We start from the raw sequence: 15,279 nt of genomic DNA on the forward strand, positions 1-15,279 counted from the left end.
TCAAATATAGAAACAGCTTCCCCCACATACATAGGTTGGCATGTTCTCAAACCGAACAAAAGCTTGGCGACTCCCATACATGAGCGAAGCAAAAGAAGCTCGCATTGAGGATCCCGAAGTCTTGGGAGACAGCTCATCAGTTCCACAGCGCTAGATGTCCTTTTCATAGCCAAACTGCTGATAAACCCCGCATCCTGGCTTACAGCACCACCAAGGAGTTTCACGCCAAGCACCGGCCTTCCAATCCCGCAAGGGAACAACCCCTCATGTGCCTTCACCCCATTGCATGTTGGCCAAAATAACTCTGTTTTCTTAATGTTTAATTCAAGACCCAAACGAGGCCCCTCAGACCTGATAATATCTAATGCTTTGGCTACCTCTCTAGTATCCCCAATAATCGTGCCATCATCCAAGTACCAAGCATGAAAGAGAAGCTTGCACCGATCTCTGATTTGGTGAACAAGTAGGTGCAAAGCTAAGGCAAAAAGGAGAGGCCCAAGAGGGTCCCCCTGTTGAACCCCAGTGGTGGATTTAATGAAAGTATCACCCAAATATAACCTAGCCGACTGCCCATATAAAAAATCCACCCAAAGAGAAATGGAAGGACATCGACTCCGAACCTCATGTAGAAGGGTCGTCCTATCTACTAAGTTGAAGGTATTGGAGAAATCAACAGTAAGCATAGCCAATGACCCATCCGAATGAAACTGATTTAGAAACCTGGGGACTCCCACCCCAAATTGAAAGTCACCGAGGTATTTAACCATCTCCTTCCCGACACCCCTCATAGCCACCTTAGAGACCAACCGCCTCCAAATGGCCCCAACGGCAATAGGTCTAATCCCATTGTCCGGTTTAAGCAACGGCGTAAGTGGGGCAGATGCAACAAACTCTGCCAACACCTTAGGACACCTCCCCCCCAAAAATAAATTAACCACGGCAGAGATAGCCTTGAGCAAACCATCCGCAATCGGAGACCCCTCTCCGCACAACGCATCTAAAATGTGTTGGGCTCGCAAACCGTCCCGCCCACACGAAGTCCCTTTAGGGAAAGACTTAATGCACCCAAGCACACTATCAACGTCCACGACAAGGGGAGACTCAGAAAGCAAGGAAGCAGGCATAATCGGAGGTGCCATGATGGGATGCTTAGACAACAAAGCGTTCAAAGTATCCTTACCGAAAGGTGCAACCCCTGAAGATCATAATACCTTGACCGCAGCAGTGAAATGCCCGTCCGCAACTTTTCGCAAACATTGTTTAACATTGGCGCCCAACCTTTTTTGGGCGTTGTCAGACTCGGGTACAAACGCATCACCACCCGGGGCATCTCCTAGGGGTTGGTTAAAAAGTGATATAAGGAGCTCAAAGAAACCGTCACGGTCACCCCAAGCGGATAGCGACCGTTGAATAATTCGGCATTGCTCAGACTTTCAATTGCCAGACCTGCGTTGCTGACGATTAGAAGGTCTGAAAACTCGTAAGGTGCAACGTGGTAACAACAACAGTTTCACCCACGCCTCAACAAACTCTGGCATAGCCGCCACCTTACCCAGAGCACCCACTAAGGCTTGGGAAAAAGCCATACGACAACTATGAGGAATGTTTTTAACAGTCGTAATAGGAAGAGTGAAGACGCGCTCAAGGAGAGCTACATCCACCTCCACCCTTCCCACCGCGACAACTTCCCTCCCAACATGTGGCTTCGCAATCCCCACTATATATTCCTCCACATCTCCCGTGACACACTTGTACCAGACCGACCCGTCATCATGATGGCACCCCCGACGGAGAGCATGTGACTCCATACACGCTCCACACATCCACCTACGCGAGACCTTTAAAGCCTCACCAACCGAAATAAACAAATCAAAATTTGTCGAGATCGCCTCCCGTAAGGTCTCTTTCTTGTCATCCGATGACAAATGAAGCTGCTTAATATGTGCGGCCAATCGAACCCCCTTGGACCCCGGTAATCCATCCGGCAACAGTGGAAGCCTCTAAACGGACACGGCCAAACAACCTCCTCAATAGCCCCGGTCATACCACCCCCGACCCACAAAACACCCCGGTAGCCAAGTACCACACCAAGAAAAATAATAATAAAACAAAACTCGAGTTGAGTTTGAGGAATGAACACCCGAACCAAAGAGGAAGGAGGAGAGCAACCACCCGTTGCCCTCCCCTCCTCAAAACACCAAAAACAAAGATTATTTCATTGAGGCGTTTTGTCAAACACCTGGCGGGCAAACTATTCTAAAATCAAATATTAAAGTCGTTATTAAGTTCAAATGGGTCAAAGACGCTTGACTTATGGCTGGACGAGGGTCGCCGAAGCCGCTGCAGCTTCACCGGATTATGCGGATGGGAAAATGGGTTTGGGTGGGGGGTTTGGGATATTTCAATTAAAATAATATATTTTAAATTCATATTTTCACCTTTAGTCCCTGAGGTTTATAAATCTTTTAACCTTAAGTTAACTTAATAATTGCAGAAGTGGTCTTTGAAGTATTAAATGTTAAACAGAACAGATTTAATAGTTATATTTTCACTTCTAACCCTTGAACCTTGGGAATGTTATAATTGATGCTATATAATTATGGTTTTTGGATATTTGTACGTTTAACCCGTGAAGTTCGTTTATCGATAAAACTTGGGATTTTATAAATAAATCGAAAGTGAAATAAACCAACGAATATTAAACATAAACTTTAGGGATACTTTATTAATGGTAAATAATAATAATAATAATACATCAAAACGACACAATGGGTCGCTTTAACGAATACAAATACAAATCGAAAAATGATGAATGTCACAAAAATTAATCTTACCAATTATTTGATATGAAAATCCTATAAAATAGGGATATACTAAAATTTAATATCCAATTTAAAAAGAAAAGGATATTATTTATAATTAATAAACAATTTTATAGTAAAAAACATAAGCGGGTCATGGGTCACCAAATCCAGATAGCTTTTAAACGGATTATAACATATCATTTATTTATGAAACTCTTTCATCATCAAACTCTAAGTATATTATTAACTTTCTTACATTAAAGAAAATTAAAATCCAAAAAATAAATATTAAAAAACGAAAAATGTAAAACAGTCATTCTCTCAAGCCATTATATTGCTTTATTTGTAAATGAATGTTTCTCACGCATTTGACCCGAATTCACGGGTAAAGGTCTCACTAAACCCAGATAGCTCTTAAATGGGTTATAACATCTCATTATATTAAAAATTAATCTCATAAAATATTTGATATTAAAATCTTATAAAATAAGGATATACTAAAAATTAATATCCTATTTTATTTAAAAAAAGATATTATTTATAATTAAGAAATAATTTTATAATAAAGAAAATAAACGGGTAACGTGTATCATCAAACCCAGATAGCTTTTAAACCGGATTATAACATATCATTTATTTGTGAAACAATTTTATCATCAAACCTTAAGTATATTAATTATTAACTTTCTTACAATAAATAAAACTAAAACCCAAATATACATATATAAATATTAAAACGAATAATATAAAACAACTCTCGTAATGCGGGGATAAAATATGGATAAAATCTAGTTACGGACATAGATTTATCATCATGTGATGTGAATCACATAATAATAATAATAATAATAATAATAATAATAATGAAAATTGTTGGGTCAAAATCCAACTTCAACTTCAACTTCAACTTCCAGAAGCACTCGTGGAAATAGCGTCTTCTTTTGGAACCTTCCTACAGACCTCGACTGACTGGCGACCAACGGGATTATTAATAATAATAATATTTTATTTGAATTTTCTTCCCAAATTTCTTAATTTTCCATTTCCATTCGGTGATCATCGTCTTAATATAATCCTCCAATTCCGTAACTTCACTTCAAATGGAGAGCTTCATACCCACATGGCAACTTTCCTTCCTGTGTGGGATCTTAACATGGATTCTAATCTCTTCCATGCTTAATCTCACCCGGTTGATTAGATCCCTAACCCAACCACGTATTTCAAGCTATGTAATCTCCGGTAACACGGTTATTATTCAAATCCAGGTATGCCCACCAAGTGTTCGACCATTTGTCAACAAGAAATTTGTTTTGTTAGTTTCTACCGCATTTTGTACATACCCATGTCATTAATATTATTATAACCAAACCATTTGTTGAATTTGCGCAGAAATGCCAGCATAAGTTATTGGATGCATTGTTTATCGGGCTATCTTCAGTTGTTTCTGTCCCTTTCTACACCGGCTTTCTTCCTTTGTTATTCTGGGTAATTTATCTTGTTCTTTACATACTGTAAAGCATAATTTATGTTCCAAAAAGGACATTTTTTTTACAGTGATGAGTAATGAATTGATGTTGTAGAGTGGGCATGGGAAATTGGCGAGGCAAATGACGTTTTTGATGGCATTTTGTGATTATATGGGAAACTGTATAAAGGTATAACACATCGAGTTCGATATTTGTGAATGCTATTTAGGGTTATATTTGATTGTTAATCAATGTATATTTGTTATTTGGTTGTGTTTCTAGGATGTGGTGTCGGCTCCGAGACCAAAATCACCACTTGTGAGGAGACTAACAGTCACTAAAGACGAGAAAGAAAATGCAATGGAGTACGGGTTTCCCTCTTCACATACTCTTAATACAGTCTGCTTATCAGGGTATGTAATATGTTCATGCTAAATGGTAATATCCATTTTCAGTGACCTTAAAGATAATAACTTGTTGAACTCATGATTATTGATTTGTGTTTTCTTGGATATACAGGTACCTCTTGCATTATGTCTTGTCATGCAATGAAAACTTAGATTCATCCTTTCAACTAGCAGCATTTGCTTATGTTTGCTTGTTTGTGGGCCTTATTGGCTTGGGTATGTTTCAATATTCATCATATTCACCTCTTTAGCTCCATATTTAATCAACAGTTAAGTAACTGACCACCTCTCCTTTTTTCAGGACGGATATATCTTGGCATGCACAGTGTGATTGATATCATTGGTGGTCTTGCAATTGGATTAACAATACTTAAATTCTGGCTATGTGTTCATGAATGTGTTGACAGTTTTGTAATATCGGACCAAAATGGTATGATTTCTTGACTTCTTGTACTTAGTTTAATGCTTCAAATTCCTGTTACAAGTTATTATTCAAGCATGTGAAATTTGTTTAGTAGTTAAAAGTGTTAATGCCTAGTTCTTACATGTTTTGCAGTTACATTCTTTTGTGTTGCACTTAGCTTCCTTTTGCTATTTGCGTACCCGACACCTGAGCTTCCAACTCCAAGTTTTGAGTTTCACACTGCATTCACAGGCGTCGCTTTGGGAATTGTAAGGCTATAACTCTATTAAATGCTAGACATAATAAATAGATTTGTAACATGTGCCACGAATCCTATGTGGCATGACCTAATGCTATATGAGGAAGGTGTCACACTATTAATATTTTAAAAGTTAACTGATCTACATGTGATCCAGGTGACTGGTGTACAACAAACATACGATCACTTCCACCATGAACACGTGGCCCGCGTGTTCACACCTGAACTCCCGATTGCTGCATTTGCTTGTAGGATCCTAGTTGGCATTCCCACCATACTATTGGTCAAATTCTGTAGCAAGGCTCTAGCAAAATGGATTCTACCCATTACAGCTAATGCATTAGGGATCTCTATAAGGTCTTCAGGCTATGTCCTGGCTTTGACCGATTCTTCAACAGTCAAAGAGTCAAACAAAGTCATACAATCAAATGGGTATCTCCAGAAAATGTTGTTTTTCAGTAATCAGGAGTCGTTTGATGTGGATACGGGTATAAGGCTGGTTCAATATGCTGGTCTTGCTTGGTCTGTAGTGGATCTTGCCCCTTCAATCTTTTCTCAACTCAATTTATGATCTATTGATTATAGTTAAACGCCCATCCTTGTTTCTAGAGCATGTTCTTGAACCAACAAAGATACTGCATGAGGGCATTTTCGTCATTTTAAAGTTTTGGTTAAAATTTGGTATGGAATGGGGTTTTAGATCGCTAAACATGTATTGTTTTTTATGGGCCGGTAGTAATTGATATATAGATACAGTAATGTATATGGTTGTATGATTCTATGTAAAGTTATCAAAATGTTGAATGGATCAAATTCTGATTATAGAAATCTAAAGTACATATGATTCACCTTGATGGGTTGTAGTAGATCAGACTCAAATAGTTTATTTATCAACATAACAATTGCATCACTTTTCTCAAGGGCTCATCTAATGATTTGCTCCACCACATATCGTCTCTATCAGTAGTGCTGTACAAAAAACCAGTTTGGATTTCCAAACCGGTTCGTAACGCAACCCACTGCCACTTCTAAAACCTGTTTATGCTAAACCGATTCTAAACTGACCCAAACTGGCCAGTTTGTATATCGTTTCCCCCTCTTGTCACTTAAACCGCTTCGTAACCCAACCTGATTCTCCTCAAACTGGTTTTGAACCGGCCATACCGCCAATTTATATACCCAAACGATTTTTCCAATATTTTCCACCAAAACCGGTTTATGACCCGAACCTGGTTTTGACCAAAGTTGACCAAATCGATTTGGTTTACAACCCGAACCGGTTCGGGCCCATAACCCAATTTGTCCATCTCTAGACCAGGTTTTCTTCTTTGTGTTCTATTTTTTCCTTTTTTATCTTTCCCAATTGCCAAATTAAGTAGTAGTGTTTTTAGGTTTGTAAAACCAACTACACATACATAACCAATTAATGAAAACCGATTGTTATTAAACTGATCTGTTTGAAAACCTCTTAACTAAATTTTTCGGTTACGTATTCAGTTGGATGGTAAACCCGACCCATACACACCCCTATGGCTTACTATGGGTCACAAATTGCATCCTATAAAAAAGTTTCCACGGTTTACCAAAGGGAAGTGCATTTCTGTTGTACATCTTTTTTCCTTGAGTCTTGTTGTGGTGGGTTGCAAGGGGGCATCAAAAGCTAACGTGGCATTTAAGATAGATATATATAGTAAGATGATAGACTAAATATGTAAGGAGGTAGAGCGGGTAGCTGGAATCGAACCCGCATCGTTAGCTTGGAAGGCTAGGGGTTATAGTCAATGTCGATTCATCATTTTAAATGTCTCTAATTCAACACCGAACAAGAAACTCTGGTTTCATTCGGCTCCTTTACGGAAAACGGATAAATTGCTAGATTTATATGACAATGGTGACTTTTTGATAACAATCGTTGACCAGATGAGAGAAAAGGAAGTTTGATGATGAATAGATTTTTTTTTAACCGGGTAAAAAAAGTCAAAAGTTGACTATAAAGTCAGTGGTGGTCAAAGGAGGGAGGTTGATAAAAGACTGATGTCGTATAGCAGCTTATATTGCGATAGCAAAATTTTGTTCAAATGTTTTCATGGTTATATAGTCACTTGTTTAGGACCCATCAAGTGGCTAGTTTGTGTAACTTAGACTCGATTGTATGTCCTTAGATGGCCTAATCTCATCTCTTTTATAGTTGTAGGCCATTTCAAAATTTATAATATGTTTCTCAGGTCCGGGGTCTCATCCCCTTTTCCGCAGTAAGAGTTTCAAAACAAGGACTGCAGGCTACATACATTCTTGTTTTATTCTAATTTGAATCACTTGAAGTTCTATTTTATGAAACAAACAACACTACCTAAAACATAACATTAGCTTACCCAAAATGCCTATTTCGTCTAATACCCAAGAATATCGTATATAGCAGGAGACACTTAAGATACAAAAGATATTACATACCTAGATGTAGACTTGGACAAATATTTAGAAAAAATCAAAGATTAATTCATAAACCAGCCATAGGAATCTTCCCAAAACAAACCCGACAAAGAAAAGGAAAACAAACAAAAGTAATAAAATCTATTCCCTATTCATGCAGAGGGAATCTTTTACAAAACGTCATAAATCAAGCATTAGATACCAGCATGTGGAATAATAGTTATGGCTAGACTTCTCTTATAGAGTTCCTTTATAGCCACTACATAATGTTGTTTGCATTTTTCGGTTTGTTAATGTAATTGTTTTGTACTATTCTAGTGTGTTAAGTGGAAAAAAGATGAAAACCATGTTTGGTTCAAAACCAACTTCTAATGATCTTGCCAATATGTTCCTAGTCCACTTTCCTTTTTATTGGTTTACAATATCTTTTACAGTTTTAAGACCTCTTACAAGTTCCAAAATCTCAAATGGGATGAAGTTTTATATGTTGACCCAGACCGCTGACCTATTAACTTGCGGGTTGAACAACTTTCCTCAACCTAACACAAAATTTGCATATTCAGGTTTAGCCTAAACAGGTTCCAATAAATTTCAGGTCGAATCGTTTATGTGTTTAACTAAATAAGTCGTCCCCGTATCAATCTTGCAAGTTTGTGAGCAACTTATTTTACTCATTCACTTAATTCTTTTTAAGATGTTATGTGACAACTCAAAACTATTTGGTTATTTTTTTGCCAAAATTTTATAGTTTATAAAACCGTTGAAATATTTCAAAAATAACTGCATAAAAAAAATACTACGAGAGTTTAGAGTTTAAAAGTATTAAATGCAAAAACATTTTTTTGGATTAAACTGGTTATCTTTGGGTTCACATCGAGCTTGACCTTCCAACCCACGAACATCACCCGTTTTACTGTTTAATAGCCCTAGATGTGTCATTAAGCACGCCACGGAAACTTTAAGAAAAAAAAAAACTTCAAACAAAATAAACACGTTTTAGTTCTCATTCTATACCACAAATCCTAAGCATCTAGTCATCTACATGTGGGAAAAACACCACCCCATGAAAATAAAAACAATTACAATGATAAAGAATAAAAAAACATAAGAAAAAGAAATTCATCTGTGCGCATATCTTCAATTTCTGTCAAAGATTTAAAAAGAACCAAAGAAGAGCTTATTGTAATTGACAAGATACTTGCTAGAACATATATATATCACAAGAGGTCTAATCTGCTGCAAACAAAAACGACCCGTTTCACCATGATTATTTTTATACGGGTTTCAGTTTATAGCACAGTGCACGCGCTCAAGAAGCCTAACAACCTGGCTAACATTAAGCTTTTTGAGTTGTGGCTTTGGTACCGTTCTGTACATCGCAAGCGGGTCTTCAGGTACAGCTAATATATCTTCTTGTTGGGCATTTGTAAGGTCCAAAAACTGCCCTAACATATCCCCATCAAGAATCCTTTCTGCGCCCGCCTGCAGAAACATATAATATTATATGATTAATTTCCATATATAAAAGATAGTGCAATAATTATGACATAAATTTATAATTCTGTTACCGGGCTTTGACGGCTGCGAAACACTTCATGAACATTCCGGAGAATAGGAGCGGTCAACGAGTGTTCAGCAATCCTCGATTCTACGTCTTTCAAAAGCTCATATTCGTCCCTAAAATGTAACGATCAGTTAAGAAAGTAATTACTAAAGATAGGTTAGAAATTAATATAGGAAAAGTGAAATATTATAAACCTTGATATAGGGATAAAGACTATTATGCTTCCTAACAATGTGCTTGCCACTATCGTGTTACTTTGTGATAAATCCATAATTGAACTTGCAATGTGACCGTCCCTCATTTCATCATCGGCGAGAAGTTTGTGCGAAAAGGAACCCTGGAAATATCAACAAGAATTGGAAGTTGTTACATAAAATATTATAAAAATAGAAAGAAAAAAAGGAGATAGTTTCCTATATCCCCCACAAAACATGGTATAATATCACATTTACCTAATAAAAATCACAATATCAAATATACCCATTTTCAAAATACGGTATTTATAGGATATGAGTGTTTGGACTGTAAGAAAAAAGAGAAGTGTATAACGGCCAAATTATAAGTTGTATTTAATGAAATTGATATTAATTATTTGTGTTGGGTAAAAACAAGATATTATGCCAGTTTTCAGGGGTACATAAGTAACAGATTATGTCCAAGGAGTAATGGACTTGCCTTTTTAATGCTCATTACAATCTCACCCATGTAGAAGGATGAACAAACCTTCAAGTTGCACTCCGGGCTTGCATTATCTGTATCATATCAATAAATGATCCAAAATATTAATACACGAGCCATTAACCGATTAGAACAAATAACCAAAGTCAAAATCACATCAAAAGCTCACCGCCCGAGTGGTGTGAACACGACACAATTGCAACGCTTCCCATGCGATCAGAAACAATAGCCGTATCAACATTCACAAGATGGCAATCAGCAACCAATCTCTGCACAGGGTCACTATACAACTGCTCCACTTTCTTAGAATCCTATTAAAAAAGATCAACTTTTTATAACTTAAATCATTAAATCATAACATAAATCAAACTAATAGAAGTGATATTGTTAACAAACCTCACTATATGCAAAATAGAGAACACCGTCACGACAATCACCAACAGCAATTGTGGTAAAGTGGGTTGTCAATGTCATGATCATAAATCGTGTCCTTCCAACTGCCAATCTTTTTACCCTAGGAAAATTATCGCTTTGGAAGCTGCACACATAAAACTGAAAACAACAAAATTAAAACTTAATCAGATAACTTGCTCTTTTTACCGCATCTAAGAAACTTACAGCATTGCCAGCAGAGGCCAAGAAATAACAGTCGAGATAAGAACAGATGGCAAGTACAATCCCGCGCATGTTGGTAGAATAAGCTAATCTTAAGTTCCATGATTCGGTTTCATCAAAACTGTTATCATCAGGGCTGCTGCACAGACTATCGGTTCCATAACCGCTAATTTCCCGAAAAGGAGACGTTCTTTGAGAAGATGAACCGCCACCTTTTGAATAAAATGTCATTGAACCGCTATCTGAGTTTTGCCTGTGCTCCAGACACAGGACTATCAATCTCCCTCTTGTACTGTTAAAAATAAAACTAAACACATTAAAAAAAACAAATAAAAGTTAAAAGGGGTCGATATGAAAAAGAAATATTAACCTTTCAGCTTCCCCACTGGACATTATAGCAGGACCTGATGAGAGACTAGTACCAACCACCAATACATGTTCACTCCCCACCTTTAATAATTCCATGCACTTCCCGGTTTCTCCAACATCAAGTTTAAAAGAAGATAAAACCGACCCACTCGCGGGGTCCACACAACAAATATCAGATGAACACGAATCATCACTCAAATCTGTCCTCAAAACCAGCAGCAATCTGCTTTCAGAATGGTACAAAATCTTACGTGGCGTACCGCCAAGAGGAAACTTTTGGACATTTAACCTCTTGTTTTGCATCATCTCCAACTGCACCCACCGCATAATATATTAAAATGATAATCTAAGTATAAGATAAACATAAAATGGATACAAAAAGCATATGAAACGTCAAAATACTTACCAAGTGGAGGCTATTTTCTGACACAAATAAAACCCCGTTTGGACATTCACTTGAACATACAGCAGTTGCATGTGTGGATGCTTGAAATGAGATAGAAGTTAAAGAAAGACTATGTCTTGCAGTTTGTAACAACCAAGGTCTGTCACTAAGAGCAATAATATCAGCATCCAGATGATCATTCAATGGAACCAAGAAAGCCGGTGTGATACCAATTCGGCGAATTGAAATCAAATCAAGGTTAACCGGACAGCTGTCATTTACCACCCCAGATCTTAAAGACGAACGCATATTAACTGAATCAGCGTAAGGTAACGGCCATTCAAATCTAAGCAGCATACCATTTCTCAACCCTGAGAGAATATAAAGTCGGTCTGCTTTTACGAGCCTTACATCTTGAGGTATAGAACCACTGATAGTTGTTCCAGTGCTGTTTACTAACGAAATGGCTCCAACCGCAAGAGCTTTAAAGCCATGTTGACCAGGTTTAAAAGATATAATCTCAACTGAAGGCCTATGTGTTCCAATAACAAATGTATTTCCAAGTTTGACCGCATGTGTAGGGTCAACCTTAATGTAGTCAACAGGGTAGTTGGACAGATCGTCTTCTTCTGTCAATTTTTGAGGAATTGAAATGCATGACAATTCGTGCTCCAATCTGACATTTTGCATTTGGTAAACTTCATATTGAAACCTTTCCAACCGCCTAACACCGAGAATGTATAAGTGACACGGATTTGATGTCGAAACAACTATAAAGTTATTTCCTATAGCCCCAAGGTTAATGCCAGTGTCAGCAGACCAAGATGTGTAAGTTGGAGACGGGCACGGAATGCCATCAGGATGGGCTGTAGTTGTAGGTACAACGAGTCGAACCGCGGTCTGATGAATCTGAACTAACAACCCGTCACGGATAAGACCACATGCTAAAGTGCATACATCGGGTCGAAAGCCAACCAAATCGGTTACATCGGTAAAACTTACACCAACTGAAAGCACCCGCGTTTCTTCTACAAATGATAGCACAAGAAAAGAATGATAACAATCAGTTACTTTCATTTTTACCGTCCAAGTACCTGTGATCCCTTGATAATCTGGGGCGGTTTTCAAAAGGCTTTCTAAACTAACACCGTTTCGGATAACTCTTAGTGACCCTTCAGGTGCCATCCCACAACAAGCAAAAATTTGCTCATGTTTCTCATCATGATAATCCACAAGTGACATATCTAGAATCGGTGAAATATTTTGAATCGGGCTTTTGTAATTTAGTTTTCCACCTTCAAATTCTAATATCATACCATCACTCATTTCTGCAAGTGCTGTCACATAACCATTTTCAGTCCATAAAAGCTCTTTGAATGGTGAACCTTTATAAAGACAATCAGAGAGGTTGACTTTAAGACCGTTTGACTCTGAATAAATCTCGACCATAAAAAGCTCCCTGGTATCCACACAAAAAATCATTCTCGGGTTTACAAAATTTCCAGGTTCCCAACACCATGAGCAAACACGATTGGATGTTGACTTTGATGAATAAGCATTATCATCATCTATATTCATGGGGTCATCATCTTTAATTATGTCTTTTAGCTCCAAAAGAGCAGATGCAGCAACATTGCAAATATTACCTTCTTCATCAACATCATTATTCCTATATGATTCCAAAATGAAAGTATGATCATCCAATGCCGAGGGTAAAAAGTTTAGGCTTGTTCTATATACACATGAAGGGCTGTGTGGGTCCCTAAGATCCATTAAAAGAGCATCACTAACTCTAAAGAGGAATGCATAACCATAAGAATATGGAACTTCAACTATATCAAGTGCTAGTGGCCCAAGCTCAGCGTATTGAGAAAGTACATTGACACAATTGTCCTTAGTATTCCACTCTAATAACAAAAGCTCGTTAAGTAGTGACCCCTTTCTGCAAAATAAAAAGCAAATATTAACTATAGTTCTTCAATGTGCTTATGTTATTTGAACTTTTGAAGTAGTAACAAGTAATAACTCAATAATCATATGTCAAAGTCTTTGACAAATTCTGGTTATTTAAGAACTTCATACATGAAACAACCTAAAAAGATGTTTTTTTGCAAAAACGAACAAGGCGCGTCGTTAAATAACTGAACTGAGAGTAAAATCCTCTCAAATTAGATTAAATTACGAAAGAAATATGTAACCTTATGAAATAACCAAAAAAGACACTTTTTTGCGAAACGAACAAGGCGCGTCATTAAATAACTTAACTGAGAGTAAAAAATCCTCTCAAATTACATTTTAATTAAGAAACAAATATGTAACCTTATGAAATGACCAAAAAAGACACTTTTTTTGCAGAAAAGAACAAGGTGTGTTCTAAATAACTAAAAGGAAAATAATTTCCTCTCAAATTAGGTTAAATAAGAAATGAACATTTAGCTTTATTTACCCTTAAGATATTCGTTTTTATTGCACTTAGCATAAAACTGATAATTTGTTTCAAGACACAATAAACAGATGTTATTTCCAAAACGCAAATCTACTATTACTCAATCTGCTTAACAAATCTACAAGTAGACAAAATGCAATACCATACCTGTTTAGAAGAACGGCTAACAAAGGGTCGTGCTCCTCGCTAAATAGATTCATATCTTTCGAGATAAAACACATGCTCCATATAGTACCATGTATACCAGAAACTCCCATGCCTGTGCTTATACTCTTCTCATTATCAGAAGGACAAAATATTTTCTGCAGCCAAAGAGTAATCAGGCGTCATAATTCATGATCAGCACGCACGAGTATAATCTTGTTTAGTTGTTTACTTAAAGAATCCAACTCATGTGTCATTTAGAACCCACAATAATAGCAGACGATTAGGCATTAGTTAACCTTATCGATGATGTCAGCACTGGTGGAGCTAGAAACTTTGAGCAGAGCCAGATGGCCCTCAAATGCACTGCTAGCAATGAAACAGCCACTGAAAAACGAATATCAAAACAGTTAGAATAAGGTCCTTAGTTACAAAACAAAATAGTCAAAATTGCAAGTTACTTGGTATCGACAGTCAACATCCTTCCGATTTGATGCCTTAGGCTTCCACCTGAGCTAGATAGTGGCGGATGACACAACGCGAAAAACCTAAGCAAGAAAGGAATGTCATCAGCTATCAGAAAACATATAGCAGCCAAACAAACCTAGGTAATGGCTACATATTCGCGTAATAGCAAGCCTAAGAAAATAAACCTGTGCATCTCAGTGTGGAATGAGAGAACCGAAAGTTTTCCAGAATCCGAAGTGACAAGCAAAAGATCCTTTCCTTGTAACTGCAGAAACATACAGCAAGTGAAATGCATAATAATTAGGGTTTATAAGGTCCAAGATAGTACCTGAGGGATTGCTCTCCGAAAGCGTTGATTCCAGGGAAGCACGGCGATATCTTTAATAGTCCCAAAAATAGGCTGGTCACACAAAGACTGCAAAACTCCATTGTCATCTATGATGACCATCTCCAATGATGTTTCCTTTGCGAAGACGATATCCATGGAGGAATGGGATCGGATGCGGCCGTAGACGACCTGGAGGACGGCGCTGCCTTTGAGGACACGTTTGGCGATGTAGTTAGTGGCGCCGTGAGGGATCACCGTAGATGATTCCTCTTCGGAAACCGCCATGTTAGGGTTACTTGACGAGATAATTGGAAATTAAGATGAATTGTTATTTATTATATATATCTGATTACAAAATGTTGACGATTGATTGAATTTTGGTTGATTGATTCAATAACAGCAAACAGGTTTTGACGAAGACGGGTTTGGGATGGATGAACAACAAACAAGAGTACTGTCATGTGTAGCCCCCACAGTAATAATAATAATAATAATAATAATAATAATAATTCA

At 37.4% G+C, this 15,279-nt stretch overlaps 2 protein-coding genes across 2 annotated transcripts; one reads left to right on the forward strand and one right to left on the reverse strand.

Annotated features, from left to right (window-relative positions):
- The first annotated feature begins 3,904 nt into the window (after positions 1-3,904).
- LOC143530290 (lipid phosphate phosphatase delta-like) lies at positions 3,905-5,920 on the forward strand. Its single transcript, XM_077025862.1, has 8 exons — positions 3,905-4,069; positions 4,194-4,289; positions 4,385-4,459; positions 4,553-4,683; positions 4,790-4,893; positions 4,979-5,107; positions 5,234-5,349; positions 5,497-5,920. Exons 1-8 carry the CDS (start codon positions 3,905-3,907, stop codon positions 5,908-5,910), a joined length of 1,230 nt encoding a protein of 409 aa, XP_076881977.1. The 3' UTR covers positions 5,911-5,920.
- A 3,041-nt stretch (positions 5,921-8,961) lies between these two features.
- LOC143530303 (DNA damage-binding protein 1b-like) lies at positions 8,962-15,051 on the reverse strand. Its single transcript, XM_077025870.1, has 14 exons — positions 14,767-15,051; positions 14,610-14,703; positions 14,432-14,543; positions 14,270-14,357; positions 13,974-14,128; positions 11,402-13,322; positions 10,997-11,307; positions 10,630-10,918; positions 10,408-10,563; positions 10,181-10,322; positions 10,009-10,085; positions 9,528-9,670; positions 9,338-9,446; positions 8,962-9,251 (listed from the first exon to the last, which is right to left on the reverse strand). The coding sequence occupies exons 1-14, from the start codon at positions 15,049-15,051 to the stop codon at positions 9,054-9,056; spliced, it is 4,080 nt and encodes a 1,359-aa protein (XP_076881985.1). The 3' UTR covers positions 8,962-9,053.
- Positions 15,052-15,279: the final 228 nt, after the last annotated feature.

This window comes from Bidens hawaiensis, unplaced genomic scaffold (genome assembly GCF_021521415.1).
Source record: "Bidens hawaiensis isolate Kalapana, Puna unplaced genomic scaffold, B.hawaiensis_p1.1 tig00008893_1, whole genome shotgun sequence".
Taxonomy (NCBI): domain Eukaryota; kingdom Viridiplantae; phylum Streptophyta; class Magnoliopsida; order Asterales; family Asteraceae; genus Bidens; species Bidens hawaiensis.